General features: G+C 54.8%; 1 protein-coding gene across 1 annotated transcript in view; it reads right to left on the reverse strand.

The window, feature by feature from the left end:
• PPP2R2C (protein phosphatase 2 regulatory subunit Bgamma) overlaps positions 1 to 18,605 on the reverse strand; it is a 133,714-nt gene that overhangs the window by 40,699 nt on the left and 74,410 nt on the right. Inside the window, exons 2-5 of the mRNA XM_088020884.1 lie at positions 11,905 to 12,002; positions 9,651 to 9,816; positions 6,861 to 6,973; positions 1,477 to 1,654 (exon numbers count right to left, since the gene is read on the reverse strand). Coding sequence (XP_087877010.1) covers positions 1,477 to 1,654; positions 6,861 to 6,973; positions 9,651 to 9,816; positions 11,905 to 12,002 — 555 coding nt within the window. The remainder of the gene's footprint in view (positions 1 to 1,476; positions 1,655 to 6,860; positions 6,974 to 9,650; positions 9,817 to 11,904; positions 12,003 to 18,605) is intronic.

Genomic DNA, 18,605 nt, shown 5'->3' on the forward strand with positions numbered 1-18,605 from the left:
CCGCCAAGCCCCAGGTCTGCCCCCCACCCTCCTGCTGGACTCAGGGAACAGCCTATGCTTGCTCTCTGCTTCTCCGAGCCCCCTTTCTCCCCGTTCCCGAGGTCTCTCTGCCCAGTGGACCCCGGCCAGCCCCTGGTTCTTGGCCCGCAGAAGCCATTTGCTACCCTCTGTCTCTCCTTCAAACCCTCCAGACTGCTCCTTCCTGCTCCCACACCCCCTCCCAGCCAGCCCTGGCTTCGGCGCTGGGGGATACAACCCACTCCTGAGGGGTAAGGCGGCAGCAGTAGCAGGTCCAACCCTCCGTGTTAGGAGCTTCTCGCCACAGGAGCTGCCCAGCACCCCGCACAGAGGGGACACTCGGCTTGCACAACACTCTGGGCGGTGGGGGGCTCCTACCCTGTTCCATTGCACATCTTGGAGGCAGACTTCACAAAGGGCAGTTGCACATAAAGGTTGGAAATGGGGAGTCGGGGGCTGCGGGGGGACCTGGATCGGACACTTGTTAGGTGTGAGCTTTGAGCAGATTAACTTGGGCTCCCTGTGACTCAGTTTCCTCATCTGTATAGGAGGTCATGATAGCACCTACCTCCTGGGTTGTCTTGAGGGTGATATGAGTTAACACAAACACATGTTGAGGTCAGGCGCAGAGCCACACTGTGTAGAATTATTATTATTGGCCTGCAAATAGCGACATGGGAGCAACCTGGCTGCTTTGTCCACTGCGGCCCCTCCCAGGCCCAAGCTTGCGTACCAAGTTCTTTCTTCACCAGTCAGCAGGGCCTGGAGTCCATCCTACTGCCCCTGGCTTGCCTAGACAGAGGGGACCGCCAGGCAGGGCCCCCCTTTGACCCCATCCAACTGGGCTTCTGACACCTCGACTGTCACCCTAAGCCCTGGGTGGCACCCCAAGGCTGTTCATCACACACTGAGGCCCCTGCCTCAGGCCACAGGGAAGAGGGTCCAGAGCCTCGGGCTGACTCTCCGGTGGGTCAGCCATCCCTCCTCCAGGAGGGCAGACCCCAGGACTCTATCTCCTCTGCAGTCCCCGAATGACAGGGAACACAGCCACCCGGAGAAGGCAAGGGGTCAAATATAACCCTCGGCAGCCACGGATTTAAAGTTTTCATAAACCTGGGGCGCCTGGGTGGCTCAGTCGTTAGGCGCCTGCCTTCGGCTTGGGTCATGATCCCAGGGTCCTGGGATCGAGCCCCGCATCGGGCTCCCTGCTCCGCGGGAAGCCTGCTTCTCCCTCTCCCACTCCCCCTGCTTGTGTTCCCTCTCTCGCTATCTCTCTGTCAAATAAATAAATAAAATCTTTTTTAAAAAAGTAAAGTTTTCATAAACCGGCTCATCAGGATTCCAAATCTGGGCCTCCCTCACTGAAGAAGTTGAACAAACGCGGAGCCAAGCCCACCACCCCCACCCGGAAGCCCCCTGCCCCAGGAGGTGGCAGGGGCCCGCAGTGGGAAAGGATACTGAAGCTCCTATCAGTGATAGCCAGGTGCCAGAGATTGATGCGCAGGTCGTCCGCCGACATGTACGTCTCGCAGTCGCTGTTGACGGAGATGGAGTTGATGTGGTAGGTGTGGCCGTTGGCGAAGACCCTCCGTGGGCTCACCTCCACCATCAGATCCATGGGTTTCAGCACGGGCACCTGTGGAGGAGGGGGCGGTCTGCAGGATGATGAGGTGTCGGAGGGGGAGTGGAGGGGGGCAGGTGCCCAAGGCAGGAAATGGCATGCCAGGGCTGCATGATCAAAACCGGAGGCTGGGAATGTGCCAGTGGGCAACCATCCTGCATGTGTTGGAAATAAGCAGCGCCACGTGGCCAACATCCATCACCTGCCAGCCCTGCAGGAAAGCTTGGCCTCCTGGGATTGGTTCTGAGCCTGCTGTGTGACTTTGAATAAGTGGCCGAACCCTCTGCACCCCAATTTCCTCACCTCTAAAATGGAACGAGAAGATACCGTGGCAGCACCCACCAATTCTCCACCTTTTGTTCCCTTGTCACAAGGAAGTGCCTGCTCACGCAAGAACTACACTTCCCAGCTGCCCTTGCAGTTGGGTGTGGCCATGTGACTGGTTCTGACCAATAGGATGTGAACACAGTGACTCGGGGCTCTTGAGAGCCAAGGCTGTTGAGAGGCGGGTGTGCCTTCTCTACCCACTTTCCCCTTCCAGGCTGGAAGATGAGGACCCAAGCTTTAGGACTGAAGGCCTGTGGGAGGGAAGGAGGCTGCGTCCCTGCTGGAGAGTCATGTGTCCACCAGGAACGCCAACCCTGGACCTTTCCACGAGTGAGGAATACATTTCTGTATGTTGCGCCCTGCAATGCTGGGGTTATTTGTTACAGTTGCTGGTGTTAGCCTAACTCACACAAACTCCCACCAGAGAGGAGTCCCTGGGACAGCATCAGGCCCTGAGCCTTTGCTTCTCTCCACACGCTCTGCCTGGAACGTTCACCCCCTTTGAACTCCTAGTTATACTGACTCTTCCTGCAAGGGCTAGAAGCAACAGCCCCTCGGACACGCGGCCTGCCCCAGGAGTGGGGTCCCAGAGCCTGCTCACCCCCAGCACCCTGCACACATCTGTATCAAGGCTCCTAGCATACGCTGTGCTGTGTATCGGGCACAAGGCCCCACCCCAGGAAACTGTGAGGTCTTTGAAGCTACAGGGATGGGTAGACAGACAGACAAGGCTTCAGCAGTCTCTCCCAGGCCTGGCCCAGACTCGATGCTCAGGAAATGGGGACTGGCATGGCCATCCTGTCCTGGGTGGGAAGACTGGATGCCAAGATGACCCCGACGTGTCGAAGTCCCAGAGTCAGGAAATGCAGAGCCAGGGGTGACTGCCTCGTCGGGGCAACTTGGTAGAAAGACAGACCCCTGAAACCCTACTGCCCTGCCACCACTAGGGTTACCCTCACTGGGGACCTCACCTCTCTGGGCCTCAGTTTCCGTATCTGTGAAGAGGGATATGCTGGCCCCTGCTCAGGGCTTCCGTGAGGATCCCACGAGTTCATGTAGGTCAAGTGCACTTAGAATGGCACCCCGCACATGGCGAGTTCTCAGTCTGTGCTAGCGCCCGACTTCCTCCTTAGAAGATGATGGGAGGAGGGACAGGCCTCACACAGCCACACGGGTTTCAGCGTGGGCCCAGGGGACCCTGCCACAGGGGCCATGGGAACTGCGTCCAGGAGAGGCAGCTCAACCGGCCTCCGAGTGAGGAAGAGCTCGGGGTCCTGGTGTCGGGCTGTGCAAACTTGTCGGCTAACTGCACTGCTCCTGGGCCTGGAGCGGCAGTTACCAGGTAGAGTCGTGGGAATCCAAGCCCAACTGGGTGCAGTGCACACTGGGGCAGACGGGCTGCTTGCCATCAGGTGGGCGAGAAAGACAATAAACCGATACAGAAGTGAGTGTGTGTGTGTGTGTGTGTGTGTGTGAGAGAGAGAGAGAGAGAGAGAGAGATTCACATAGCAACAGGTGCTATTTGGAAAAATAAAAGGTACAGGGCCTCGGTGAGAGGGGTGCAGGGGTGGTGCCAGGTAGGAAGGGTAACCAAGAGGGGACATAGGAGCAGGGCTGACATGGGCCGTGTGGATCAGACTCAGGTTGACGTGGGACCCGAGAATCTCCTCCCAGCGGACCTCCCCTGATTGCACCTCATTCTTAGGCTGGGCCAGGGGCTCCCTGGAGTGGCCACAGTCTGTCACAGCCCCGGCCACATGACGAGGCTGCTGTCTTGTCCCTGCAGTAGCTGGGAATGGTTAGGGGCACACTGTGTCTCCTCGTGTTCATCTCTGTATGGCTGGTGCTCAGTTCAGGGCCCCACACAGAAAGGTCCCCAGGGGAATGAGTGAGTGAATAAATGAATGGGTTTTGTCCCTTGAGCTCCTCAGGGACCTCTGAGATGGAAGGTGATAGCTTTGGTGCTGCAGCTGGGGTGGGTGAGCACTAAATGTTCCTTCTCATGCACAGCACCAGGGGACCCAGTGTGAGCATGTGTCAGTGCGTGTGCATGTGCACTCATGAATATGGGTGTGTGCGTGTGAATGTGCATGTGTGTGAGCATAAGTGTGCGTGTATGCAACATCAGTGTGCATGCCTGCCTGGCTCTGGGCCAGTCTTGTGTTGCTGGCTCTGTGCCTGAGCTTCTAGACTCTCTGCCTGAGATGAGAGCGGATGGTGTGCCAGGGCCTCCGCCCTGCCCATGTCCCCCTGTGTCAGATATTCTAGGTCAGCTCCCAATCTCCCCTTCTCTTTCCTCAAGGCACAGCTGCCCCAGGGTCCCCTGCACTCTCCCAAGTCACACCTGTTCCTGGAGAAGATCAGAGCATCACTGGCTTAAGCCAAGTCTTGGATCTCAGTCTGCCTCCCCTCCTTCTGGCAACATCGCTTCCCCGCCTGGCAGCCTTGGCCTACAGCCAGGGCTCCAGCCACTCACTGCCATCCCCAAACCATATTTCGAAGTTATTAAAAGAACACAGGAGAGGAAGAGTGAAAATAAATATGCCCTGAAGGTTTGGGTGTCTCATGAATAAAACATTTCCCCTCCCCCAACACTTCTAGAAGCCACAGTCTAGTCAAGGTGAGAGGCAGGAAGGCAGACACCTAAACCCTAAGGACAGAACATTGTGGGATACACAAGGCTAGACTGCAGTGAGGGTTTTTATCTGGCTTGTGTAGAAATGGCTTTACAAAGGAGAAGGCTACTAGGGTTTTAAAGGATGAATAGGAGTTCACCAAATCAACAAGATGGAGTGACTCCCTGTCTGTTTCCTTGGGGGGGGGGGCGGGGGCTGGGCACTCAGCCTGACCTGCCCACCTCCGAAACCCAGGGATCTAGCATGGGGCCCAGTGCAGAGCAGCCTGTTGGTAAATAACAGCGCCAGCCTCCAGTGGGAACGGCTCAGATTCGGTAAAGAGCTGCACACGGCTGGGTGGCCTGGGTGACATGGGAGGAGACAAGGAAGAGGCAAGAGGAGGAAGGACCCAGATGCCCCCATTCTTTCTCCCTTTCTCCTCCTCCGGGCTTGGCGGATGGTTAAGGGCCATCTGGGGACGTGAGTGAGATACAGAGCAAAGTCTCAGATGCTGGGAGGGAAATAAACGGATTCCCACGGGCCACCCCATCAAGAGGTGATAATTGCATCCTTCCCACCAGATGAAAGCCTCATAAACTTCCTGGGGGCTGGGAGGGGGTATGGGGGGGCCACATCACTCCCATTACTCAATGCGGAAGCTAACTGGCCTCCTGGCTTTCTCAGAATTTATTTGCACAATTTGCCCGTCATTTAGCAGCTGAGATGTTTAAACATTTATTTCCCCATCTCGGGAACAACACTGATTACCGTTTCATATTTACAACGATTTGCTGGATGGGTAGTGAGCACGTACGCTAAGCTATTTCAGGGCAAGTGAGTCCTCACCCCCATTTTCTTGGTGAGGAAACGGAGGCACGGGGCAGGGCCCTGCCTACAGCCACCTGACAAGTGGCACGTGGATCTGGGAGCCATCGGGGAGCCCGGGGGAGGCACCAACACCCTCACGCCAGGCCTCGCCACTGCCCCCCCACCACCGGGTGGCACACACACACATAGTTGTGAGTTGGCCCCCCTCTCCCAGGAGGACAGGCAGTCCATGCGATGTGACCCAGCCTTTCCAAATTGGCTAGAATATGGAAACTGGGGCTGAAGGGAGCAGTACCTCTGATGCTCACTCATGGGACTCAGGCTACCTCCTCGGAGCCAGGCCAGGCCCAGGAGCAGGGGGCACTAAGACTCAGACCCAATCCCTCCCCCAGGCTCTGTTTCACCGAGGTCTCCCTATGCCCAGAGCAGGGCTGGGCACAGGGCAGGTGCTCAGTAAGTGTGAACAAATAAATCCAAATTAGCTGTGCACCAGCATCCCCTTCAACAGACACAAGCAGAGCGCCCACTATATTCCAGGCTCGGTTCTGGAAGCCAGGGACGGGTGTGGTGGCCTTGCTATGCTCCCTGCCCTGCTGGAGAAGGGTAGGGACAGACGGTCACGGAGTCTTCCAGCAGGACACCAGTGACCACCCCCACAGCTCCCCGGGGCGGCTGGGACCTCATTCCCACTTCATGGAGGAGACTGGGAGGCTGACTCTGGAGCCAGATTTCCTTGGGTTTGGATCCCGGCTGTCATTTCAGCTATAAAATGGGGTTGATAATCATGTGCCCCCTTTACAGGACTTCGGTGAGGACTGAGGTACTATAGGCCGAGTGCTTGGAAGACACATGCTGGCCACGGGAAGTGCTTATGCTCATTCCAGATCAGGAGTTGGTGGAGGCTCGTGGAGGCTGAGAGCCTCGTCCCTGTGCCTGAGGCAGGACTGGAACCCAGATCCTTGGACTCCAGAACTCTCTCTGCCATGTCTCACAGCCTCTCCCTGAAAGAGTTCTTTTGCCTTTTCACCATGTGGGGAGGAGAGTGTGCTTCGGCAAGACCCTGCAGCTTCACCTTCCCGGCCTCTTTTCCGGCTGAGCCTCTGTCCAGGCAGCGAGAATCACCCGTTCCAGGCCTCTCTCGGACCCTCGGCAAAGGGTTTGGAATCCACAAAGTTCAGCCCCCCAGTTCTCCCGGACATGCATCACCCTGCCTCACCCCCACATCACTTCTGGGAGAAAGAGGACCGCCTCTGCTTTGCTCACAAGGAGCCCAAGGCTAGAGGCAGGGAAAAGCTCACGGCCACCCCACAAGGAAGCAGCCCAGCCAGGACCCGAACCCGGCTCTGGCTCAAATCTCAAAGGCCCTTGAAGTGCTAAATAAAGGCTCACCGTTTCACAAAAGAAGTCTACATGGCTTCCCGCTTGCCAGAACCTTCCACGTTCCACCTTACCTGCAGTGACGTCACCGTGGACAGGTCCTTAAGCTTTCCTTCTTCATCCTTTAGGTTATATCCCTCAGGCCTTTTATCTCGTTCAGTAATCTTCCATAATTTGATAGTTTTATCTTTCAAAACAGAGCAAACAAACGAGAGGCATGATTAACACCAGCACAGAGCACAGTCCACGAGACAGGGGTGTACCATGCTGGGAATTCCTTGACGGTAGCCTGCTCTTGTACACGCGGGTTCCTGCTCCTTCTATGCACCCACGCCATGCCTGCGGGGTACCTGCCCTCATCCGCTGGCTCCTCACAACTGCTGGGTCAAAAGGGAAGGCACCTGCAAGGGCAGCTAGCGAACTCTCTGAACCCACTCCCAGAAAGAGTGTACAGATGTAGCGTTCTACTTTTGAAGCCCTGCAGGGGTAGACAAAAAGAGGGTAACCTGCTCGCTCTTTCTGAGCAGCATCGGGCCTATCCGGGAGGCAGCTTCCCAGTGGCCACACTTCTCTGGCCTCCTGCCACGAACATCAGAAGAGGAACCTCACGGCGTGATGGTTCATCTTCTATGTCAGTGTGGCAAAGCCAAGCCACCCAGATATTTGGCCAAACATAGGTGCACGTTGCTGTGATGGTATTTTTTTTTTTTAATGGCATTAACACTTACATCCACAGAGTGCTGGGCTGAGGCTCTATTTGTTGTTGCAAAACTCTAATGCTCTTGCTGCCTGAGTCGCGGAAGCCCATACAGACACAGGAGCCAGAAACTCAGAGTAGTTTGGAAAGCTGAGCCCCCCACATGGAGAGCAGCTGTTCTGAAAAGTCCCACAGCCCTGTGATGCGCTTTATGGGAATGAGAAATAAACTGTTGTTAAACCACCAAAAGAAAAAGAAAATCCATAGAGTGAAGCAGACTGCTCTCCATACTGTGGGTGGGCCTCATCTAATCAGTTGAAGGCCTTAAAAGGACTGACCTCCCCCAGAGGAAGAGAGAATTCTGCCAGCAGGTGGCCTTCAGACTCAAGATGAAACACTAGCTCTTCCCTGGATCTCCGGCCTTCCAGGTCGCCCTGCAAATTTTGGATTTTCCAGTCCCCACAATCATGTGAGACAATTTAAAATAAGTCTCTTTCCATATATCTGCTGCATCTACATGTGCATCCCTACCTACACACACACACACACACACACACACACACACACACACACACACACGGTCATCGTATGGGTCCTGCTTCCCCAGAGAACCCTGACTGCTACTGTAGCCAAAACAAACAGCCCTGCTCAGGAGAAGGAAGCGGGAGACAACCGGTATCATTAAACCCTTGACGGGTACCCAAGGACATGCCGTTCGGAAAGGGTGCAGCTGGAATCTAAACCCAGGGTCAAGAAGCTTTGAGGGTGGGGGTGTAGAGAGCCCCTGAAGCTGACCTTCCCTCCAGAGGGGCAGGAAGAGAATGACACGTCCCACTCACATGGTTCAAGGAAAAGCAACATGTGTGTGCTGCCCCTTAGGCACCAGCCCTGTTCTAACCCGCTACGGCCTTACGTCATTTCGTCCCCCAGCGCCCCCATGAGGCAGGCACAAGCATAGCAACTCAGATGCGGAGGTGGCAGGCCGGGATGTGCACCAGGGGAGGGGCTCCGGTCCTCGGGGAGGCCCTCACTGCCTCCACTCCCCACTGGCTGAGCATGGCCTGGGTCAGGCACCCTTAGCGGGCTCGGATCCTGCACTTGGCACAGTGAAGGATGAGAACAGCAGGAGGCCTGGAGGGCAGGCCTGGGGTCAGGAGGGGTCGGCGGGGGCGGGCGGGGGGTCAGGACTGACGGCAGGAGGGACGGCAGGCTCAGCGGAGAAGTCCGCAAAGGCTAAGTGTGAGGCGACCCTGAGTGGGGTCTAAGGGATGGGGAAGCTGTTGGCCAGGTGAGGGGCAGATTGGGTGGCCTTCCGGAACAAGGGTTGGTGGGACTGAGTCCGAGCAGTTTTGAGGATGCCTTAGCAGCCGCACTGAGTCTGGGCTTTGTCGGGGAAGGCAGGTGGCGTCACCGTGTGGGGCTCACACGTGCCGCAGCAGGGCTGGCTGGTCTCAGGGTGCTGGCTGGGTGTCATCCATGTCACCCTTACACGACCCAGGGATGCTGCATCCACCCCGCTACACAGGTGACAGAACCAAGGCTCAGGGAAGCAAGGCCACCGCCCCGAGGTCACAGGGCTGAGTGGAGTCCAGGCCTGTCCTCCTACCCCTCAGACACCACTGATGACAGGGGCGAGAGATGCAGGAGGGCGAGCAAGGGGAAGCCGAGCCTCCGGCCCCGGGAGCCAGGCCCTGAGTGGGGCACAGCGAAGCAGGAGCCTGGCCAGGAGCCCCCCTGGGGCCTGGGGGCGCACACATCCTCCCTGGGGCAGAATGGTCAAGTGGCCAGGCAGGCTCCTAAACCCACGCTCCTCCTGCTGCCCGCCTCACGCTCTAGAGTGACAACCCCACCCAGGGGTGCTCCGGGGTTCCAGAAGAGTTAGTTTTGCCTCCTTCGTGGGGAATACCAAGCTCCCTCCACACACACACCCCCCCAAGGACAGCAATGACAGAGATGTCCCTGACCCAGCCATCCGTCATAATGCAAAAAGCCCCGCGTCCCACCACTGGCCAAATCTGAGCAAGCTGTGGGACGGTCACTGGATGGAATGTGCCCACTCCTCAAAATGCCGTTGTCGAGTTCTGGGGACCCAGGAAAATGCTCAGTGTAAGCGAGCTGGGAAAGAGCACGTGGCGGCCGGCAATGCCAGCACACGTGGGCCCCTCACCGTTGGTGGAGAGCAGGGAGTGGGCTGCATTCTGCTGTGGGAGCCACTTGATCTTGTTGATCTTCTCCTCTATCTCCAGACTCTTGAGGTAGTCGAACTCCGGCTCGTGGCTCTGGAAGGTGCTGTAGACGTCATACTCGCCCTGGCTGTGAGCTGCATTTTTACTCTGCAGGAAAACCCAGACAAGCGGGCCTGAGCTCCAGCACGGCGGGGGCCGGGGTGAGGGCTGTGCCGACCAAACCCTCCGAGAGCCCGACGCAGCCGGCCAGCCCGTGTCCAGCAGGGCTGGGGGATCTGGCGCCAGGGCCAAAGGAAGCTCTGTATTTTAAATGGCCGATGACTTGGCGTGTGGCTGTGGCCAAGCCTGGCTCACATTGCCTGAGCACCTACTATGTGTACGGGTGCTGAGCTAAGTGCTTCTCACTCCCCGTCCTGTTCTATCTGCACGGCCCCTCTGTACTGGGCACCACCACGATTCTCCCCATTTTACAGATGAGAAAGTGGAGACTCGGAGGTGAACTGACCACTCCCCGCAAAGGCCACGTGTCCACTAAGTGCTGTCACTCGCCCCTCTGAGGTCCGTCTGACACCAAGGCCAAGGCTCTGGCCTGCTCTTCCAGTCTGAGTGTCCAACTTGGTCCTGACTCATGGAATGTACCCATCTTGCAGCAGATTTTACACGGAGGCAGAATATTCTGGAATGTCAGATTGGGGCCAGGCCATCATCCTCCTGACTTTCCTCCATGGGCGCATCCTGGTTAAAGCAGCAGAGCTCCTAATAACAAGGACCCTCGTGACAGAGCCCTCAAAATAGTGAGGTGCTGAGTCCATCGTGGGTTTCTCAGCGGACAAGTTCAGTGTATGTGGTAATACGAAGCTTCAACCAGACGTATAACCCGCCTGGGAGCAAATGGAGACAGTCAACCAAGTACAATTTCAAATTTCCTATTCATTTTTTCTGGAAGCATCTATTGCTATATTTCTACACCTGTCCTGCTTCTGGCAAGCTTTCAAGTTCTTCTGTATGTTTGCCTCTATGTCCCTTCAGCTGCCACGAGCACTGTCTATGACTAAGGTCACTGGGACTGGAATAGAGGAAAAAAAAGGAGAAAAATTCCAAAGTCAGGAAATGCGCATCTACCCATTTAATTTCTTTCTCTAGAAAGGAGGCTTGGCTTCGCAATCCCTGGTGGGCTACCCAGGTCCTTCTCGTGAAATCGGCACGCTCTGGCCACAGGGCTGTGCTCGGGTAACGGGTTTTCAGCTGTCCGCTTTCCGCTATGCGTCCTTGCTAAGCTAGGTGACACCCTCCGAGCTCCGGGCTCCCCATCTGTGACATGAGGATGCTAATAACACCTAATGGCCTCGCTGGGGTTGTCGTGAGGGAGGTTACAGGGGGAGGGAGGGAACACAGAGTAGTCAGACCTCGAGGAACACGCGCTCCGGGACAGAGCGGGGCAGGGGTGCATCTGCAATGTCTCCCTTGCCTCCTTCATTCCCCTCCTCCCCACTCTCCTTCTCAATCCCCCCTCCTCCTCCTCGTCTCTTCCTCACCCCTTCCCTCTCCCCTCCCCTCTCCCTTCCCCGTCCTCCACCTCCTTGGGGTTTGCCATGCCGTCTTCAGCATCTAATCCCTGCACCTGTTCGGCGTGTGGGTGGCCCCCTCTCTGAGGCAGGGTGGCGTGTACGCGACCACACATGGCCTGGGTTTCAGTCCCTGGTCTTTACGCACTAGCTGGGCGACTTCTCCAAGTGTCCTCATCTGTAAAATGGGTGTCGGTCCCCACCCTCTGAGGTTGGCAGCAGAGAGTAAACGAGAAAAGTGTGTAGAGAACGTAGCAAGGTGACCACACATAGTAGGTGCTCAACAAATGGGGTTTTTTTAATCATGAGGTTCTTATAGTGGTTCAGAAACAGCGCCCCTGGGTGGGTTGTTCCGGGCTGCTCCTGTCTTACCTGAAATTCTGATGGACAACAAAACCTCGCAAGGGCGAGGCCCGGGCTGAGCCAAGTCGCCAACCCCAGCCTGAAGGCAGCCCCACGGCTGCAGAAAACGCAGCCCTCCTGTCTCCCCCCCCCCCCTCTGGCCGGGACAGCGCCGGCTCACCCAGGCGGAGGGCAGAAATCGGAGGCTTAACCCAGGGCCACTGCTGGCCCTGCCTGTCCTGAATGCATCCCCAGGGCCCAGGACAGAGCCAGCAAAGGCCTGCGTGGGGCGTGGCTCCCCTCCCACAGCCACCAGGTCCCGCCGCACCTCTGGTTCCCGCTGGAAAATGACAACCCGGCCACCCTTGTCGCCTGTGGCCAGCAGCTCTCCGGTGTGGTTGAACTCAACAGTGGAGATGATATCGGCTGCAGGGGGAGAGACAGGAAGGTGTGGCTCATTAGGACCCCAGTACTGCAGAGCTCAACTGAACAGGTCCCCCACCCCCCAGAGCCTGCACCCTTGGGCTGGGCCACCATCCAGAAGCAGGGGCACTAACGAGGGGCCGACGGTCCCCCTGTCCCCTCCCGGCTGGCCGCGGGACAGAGACCTGTTCACAGGCTTGTTTCCCTCTGTCTCCTTCCTACTTCCTTCCTTCCTCCTTCTCCTTCCTTCCAGAAGCAGTTTGGGGGTTTCATGTGCTGCCCAGGTGACTGGGCCACAATCTGACACTAGCCGTACTCTGGGGGCCCCTGGGACCAACTGTGGTCACCCCTGCCCATCATGGGTTCCCCATCGGGGGGACCCCCATAACCTTCACACATTCCTGGCCTTGGACTCTGTAGGCCCCAGAATCTCTGATCCAGCTTTAGCACAGAGCCTCAGCCCTGATCACTGCCCCCACTTCATTCTCCTACAGCAACCTGAGTCCCAGCATGTCTCGGCCCGAAACCCTCCACTGGTCCCCAAAACCAGATGCTGTTCCCTCCCAAAGCCATCGTGGGCAGCCTCCCCTCTCAGGTGGTGGCAGCTGCATCCTCCCCTGGCTCAGGCCCAAGCCTTGGGGTCTCTCTGACCCCTTTCTCTGTCTCCATCTCCAGGCGCCGTGTCCAGTCTTACTGGCCAGGCCTTCACAATGTATCCAGATTCCTCCCACATCTCCCCGCCTCTCACCTGGAAGATTCCGACAGCCTCCTAAAGGATCCCTTTGCTTCCTCCCTGCCCCTGCTTAAGCTAACCTAGCAGAGCATGAGGGAGCCCGCCCGAAACCCTCTAGACCAAATCCCCATTTGACCTCAGAGTAGAGCAAAGGTCTCAGAGTGGTCTACGGCCTGAGTGGTCTGCAGGCCCCCGAGGCAGACCGCATCGGAAGCCCAAACCTTTACCCTGCTCCTGCACCTGCACAGAACGTGGCACTGGGCCCCTTGCTGCTTCTCAAGAGTACCGGCTACCTCTTATCTCAAGACCTCAAGTGATTTTTCACTTTCCTATTCAATAAACACCTTTTGCTTTTCCAATCAGTGCCTGTTAGAGGCAGCTTCTGGCCCGCAATGGCTTTCTGAGCCGTAAGTAAACGCCAGCTTTGACAGCAAAAGAAAAGAGGAGAGAGAGAAGGTGGTTTAGAAGCGGGATGATGGGCCGGACATTTTCATCGATCACGATAAAAACACATTTCATTGAACTTAGAAAAACAAGACAAGACGAGGAGAGCAGCGACATGGGAACGTGTACTCGCCCGCTGAGCACGGAGCCGGGAACGGGTCGGGCCCCCCACGGGGCCGCCTGGCCTGACCCGGGAGCCCAAGCACCCTGGACCCGGCGTCAGAGCCCAGCAGTTCCGGGGTCCCGGACGGCGTGGCACCAGTCCTTGCTCTTCCTACTAGCACCCCCTAAGGGGCAAAGAGCAGGATATAAAATTGTGTATAAAATGTTTTTAATTATATACACCAGTGATCACAGCCGTGTTAAATGGCAAGCACACTGGGAAGAGGGAAGAAAACCCGAAACGCCCCCCCACCACCACATTAGCAGAGGGTGCTTTGGGATGGCTGCAATAAAATATTTTCGTTTCTTGTCCCACTTTCCTACATTTTCTCGATTTTCTGTAATGATGGTAATTTTTAATAGCTTTATTGGGATATAACAGATATACAAATGCACATATTTAATATATACTATTTGACGAGTTTGAACATATGCATAATTTATATTATTTTTATGATGGAAGAATAACAATGCTATTAAATTAAAATGCCAGTGTGACCACTGGTACCCAGAGCCAATGCAGTCCATAAATGCTGGGCCGTTACCACGGTAACAGACACTAACATCTGCAGGCAATTTACAATTTATGTGTCAGTTTCACATCCGCTGCCGCCTTTGAAACTCATGCCAGCCCCTGAGGGGGATACCGCTATTATTTCCATTGGCAGCTAGAGAGATAGAGGACCCTGCACGGGGCAACCTCCCGAGCTGCTCACGGGCCAGTGGGAAGTCCTGGGTTGGAGTCTTGGCTCCGGCGCCTTGGCTGTGTGGCCTGGGTTGGTCACACCACTTCTCTGAGCCTCAGTTTTGTGGCATGACTATAATAGGGTGTGCCCGGGGTCAGAAGCCCCAGTGGGACTATGGAGTGTGGAGGTCTAGAAGGAAAGATCATGAGTCTAAGGAACAAGGAGTTACCAAAATTAACTGGACAGAAAACTAAAGCCCCCTCTCATCCTTGCTTCTGGCCTCTACAGACTTCGCAGTGGCCAGCTCAGAAGTGTGCGAGATGAGTAGTGGCTCAACCTTACTATGCAGGTTTGGGGGTCCTGACCTCCAGTCCTGTGCTAGTCCCATCCTGGGAACATCTATGGAATAAGCAGGCCATGGCATTGCTTCCTCACGCTTTTGGGCTGGTAGATGTTTCACCACTGATTCACTGCTACAGGAAGTATCTTCTAGGGCTTACCTTAGGAAAGGTTAACTCCCCTGAAAGCTAGAAATCCTTATCAATAAAACCTTGAAATCAGAAAATCCATTCTCCCATCTTGGAATACCTGACACATGTCCCGTCCCAAGACCACCTCCCCCAGGAAGCCTCCCAGAGAGCACCGCTGCCCCCCCAGTTCAGTGGTCTCTCCTACAACTACAGTCTCATGCCCACTGTGTGCCCCCTCATTGAATGTGGACCCCTTCCTACATGGGGGTGTCTTATGTCCATGTTGCCTCTCATCTTGACCACAGAAGGGTCAATGACATCAACTCACGTGTCTTAAGTGCTCATTTGCCAGGCACTGTTCTAAATCTCTCCATAGGAGTTTTTGCTTCTAGCCTTGTGGCTCCTATTGGATCAACTCTCTCACCAATCACAACTATAAAGCCTCAACAGAAAAATAACAAAACACAACTACCGGAAGGCACTGGAGGGGACCAAATGCAGGTGGAACATGCAGGAAAATTAGCAATCACTCACCCAGTGAGCCATTTTCATGGCTTTTAGTCTGAGGACAGGCCCTAGCCTGTGTCCTACAGCTGCTGAAACAGGTAGAAAGTCCTACTCTTAGGTCTCATAAACCAGGTGACAGAGGCTGGGGAAGCCCTAGTAATAGCTGGAAAGTGAGGGAGTAAATTCCAGAAAGGGGGATGCCTGAGGGGGGCCCCCAAATACAGCACATAAACTCTGCCCAAATCTTTGGCCACAAAACATGCACGCACATGACAGACTCCGAGCAGCCCAGCTGAGACTAAAAGAAGTGAGCTGGGGTTTGTGCCCATCACCCCAGAGATGGGGTTTGCAGTTGAGTTCAACCAAGTTAACTGCTCACAAACACAAAATAAAACAAAAATGCTCTTTGGAGGGACATACGAAACATCTAGAGTCTCTACAATGTTATCATTCACAATGCCCAGGATATAATCCAAAATTATACGAAGACACACAAAGAAATAACACATCACCCATACTTAATATAAGGATAATTGATGGACACTAGCCATGGAATGCCCTGGATGTTGGAATTAGCAAATGAAAAAATTTAAAGTAGGTATTATAACTATGTTCAAGGATGTAAAGGGAAATTTGCTCCCACTGAATGAAAAGAAAGGACATTTCAACAGAGAAAGAAAAGCTATTGAAAAAATAACCAAATGGACATCCTATAACTAAAAAATACAGTATCTGAAACAGAAGACCACTGAATTGCTTAACAGAAACTTTGAGATGATAGAAGTAAGACAGTACACTTGAAGATACATCAATACAAATTACCTGATGTGAAAAAGAGAGGGAAAATAAATTTAAAGAAGAAAGAACAGATCTTCCAGGATCTCTAGGTCACTATCAAACATCTAACATACATGTAATTGGAGTTCCAGAAGGAGGGGTGAGAAATAATAGGGTAGGAGAAAGACTTCAAGGGATAATGACTGAAAAAAATCCCCAATATGGGGAAAGACATCAATGCAGACAGTTGGGAAGCTCAGTTAACTCCGAAGAGGATAAATGCCAAGAAAACCACACCTAACCATTAAACTGCTGAGGACCAAAATAATAACATTTTATAAGCAGCTAGAATAAAACCATGTTGCATTCAGAGGCACCAGGACTCAAATGACTGCTAATTCTCATCAGAAATACTGGAGTCCAGGAGTGCCTGGGTGGTTCAGTCGGTTGGGAGGCTGGCTCTTGATTTCGGCTCAGGTCATGATCTTGGGGTCCTGGGACCAGCCTCGTGTTGGGCTTCATGCTGAGTGGAAAGTCTGCTTGAGATTCTCTCTCTCCCTCTCTCTCTGTTCCTCCCCCTGCTCACACTCTCTCCTTTCTAAAATAAATGAACAAATATTTTTAAAAAAGATACTGGAGTCCAAAAGTCATTCAAAGTGCTATTAAAAATCTATGAACCAGAATTCTGTATCCAGCGCAAATATTCTTCAAGAATGATAAGCAAATGAAGACTCAGTTAAAGCCTTGCAAGGACCAGAAGTTCAACCTTGGCACAATCCTACTGCCCTCTCATCATTCTCTCTTTACAGATAAGGAAACTGGGTCACTAAGAGGCAAGACACTTGCCCAAAGTCACACATGCAGTGGGGCCTCTGCAGTGTGGGCTTCTGGCATGCCCCTGCACCACACTGTAGAGCCTCACATAGGCTAAAACCTCAGGCTCAGGGTCCCAACTCAGCCACTGAGTGAGGTCTGCCAAGCCCACCCAGTCATGGGTGCTCCAAGTTACCCTGTCATGGGTGAAGAACAATCCCATGAAAGCCCATGTTGCCCTTCCACTTGGGAGGTCCCCTCTGCCTTCTGCTGCAGCTCTGGGGAGTCCCCCAAATGGCAAGGCTGGGTTGGAAGAGGCAGCTTGGACCATGCACAAGGAGAACCAATCAACTCCCTAGAATTGGGCACCACGCAGCCCTGGCAGGTGAAGCCCAGAGCTACCCAGTCAGGTAGCCAGAAAGCCACACTATGGCCCAGTGTAGGCTTAGGGAGAGGTCAAAAGTGGTGTTCGACGTGACCAGTCACGTGACAGGTCCAGATTGGGATCTGGAGCCAGGGATGGTGCTGTGGGTTGAATGGTATCCCCAAAAAGATATGTTGAAGTCGTAACTCCCAGGACCTGTTGACTGTGATCTTATTTGGATCATCTTTGCAGATGGTCAAGTTAAGATGTGGTCATACTGGACTACAGCGGGTCCTAAATCCAATGACTGGCATCCTAATAAGAAGGCTACATGATGACATGGGGACACGGGGACACACAGGGAGAAGGCCATGTGACAACAGGGGTAGAAACAGCAGTGAGGCATCTGCAAGCCGAGGAACTTCGGGGACAGCAGTCACCACCAGAAGCTGGAAGAGCCTGGAAGAGACGCTTCTGTGCAGGCTTCAGAGGGAGCACGGCGCTGCCAACACCTCGCTTTCTGTCTTCCGGCCTCCAGATGGTGAGAGTAGGGATCTCTGTTGTTTTAAGAGGGAGAACAGGGCTAAAACAAGAGGCCGTGCACACACCAGCCCTGGAGGACACTGGCTGCACGCACCCTGGGCTGTGGCTCCTGTGGGTGCCACGTGGGGGAGGGTCAGCCCATGGATCCCCGGGATACCCACTGTGGCTGTCACCAAGACGAAGATATTCCAGTCACAGCCTTGGTCCGTGCTCGCTGTGTGACCTCACCCAAATCACTCACCCTCTCTGAGCCCTGACTGTTGCATTGGTAGGATGGGAAATGTCATCCCTGCCTGGTCACGGTTCTCCTAGGGTTTATGTGTGGACTGGAAAGTTCCCTGAAAACTCTGGCAGAAGCCTGCAAATGCATCGGGGAGATTAAGATGCTCGTCAGGGGGGACTCTCCCCTGCTCATCCATCACCATCTGTCACCATAAGTGCTGTCGACACCATTAATGATCCGTCAGATGTCGGGGCTCACCGCAGAGGGGGGGGGCCTCGGAAAGTCCAGCCTGATCCTTCTGATGGGAGCATTGCCTTTAATTAGTATTGTCAGAGGCATCAGGCTGATGAGGAGGGAGTTGCAGGCCAGAAAGAGGAGGGAAGAGGAGTCTGCCTGCTGCAGAAGGAAGCTCAGCGAAAGAAAGGAGCCCCTTGTGGTTGCTGCTCTCTCTCTCCCGGACCCCTGCTCCACCATGAAACCCCAGGTCAGCCTGCTGGAGGATGAGAGGCAGGTGCAGCAGGGATGAGCCACCACAGCTGAGGCCACCCTGGACCAGTCTACAGCCAGCAGGTCGGCCTGCAAAAGGCAGCAGACACCTTCCTGACCACAACTACCGCCGGTGTGCAAGTGAGCACAGCCAGTGTGCAATGTGCAAGGAACACCCAGCTGACCCACGGACTTGGGAACCAAACTAAATGCTTATTGTGTGAAGCCACTGAGCTCTGGCAGGGGGCGGGGGGGGCGGTGTTATGCAGCAGGGGCTGACTGGGACAAAAGGGTGCCCGGCAGAGCTGCATCGCTGTGTCTTTAAAACAAAGAATGGCCCCCCATCCAGCTCTGCTCCGTAGATGACCTGTTTTTGGAGGCAGGCCAGTCATTGAAAA

This window comes from Eumetopias jubatus, unplaced genomic scaffold (genome assembly GCF_037043125.1).
Source record: "Eumetopias jubatus isolate StellerSeaLion01/CBP00866 unplaced genomic scaffold, mEumJub1_p1.0 scaffold_2, whole genome shotgun sequence".
NCBI classification, from domain to species: Eukaryota; Metazoa; Chordata; class Mammalia; order Carnivora; family Otariidae; genus Eumetopias; species Eumetopias jubatus.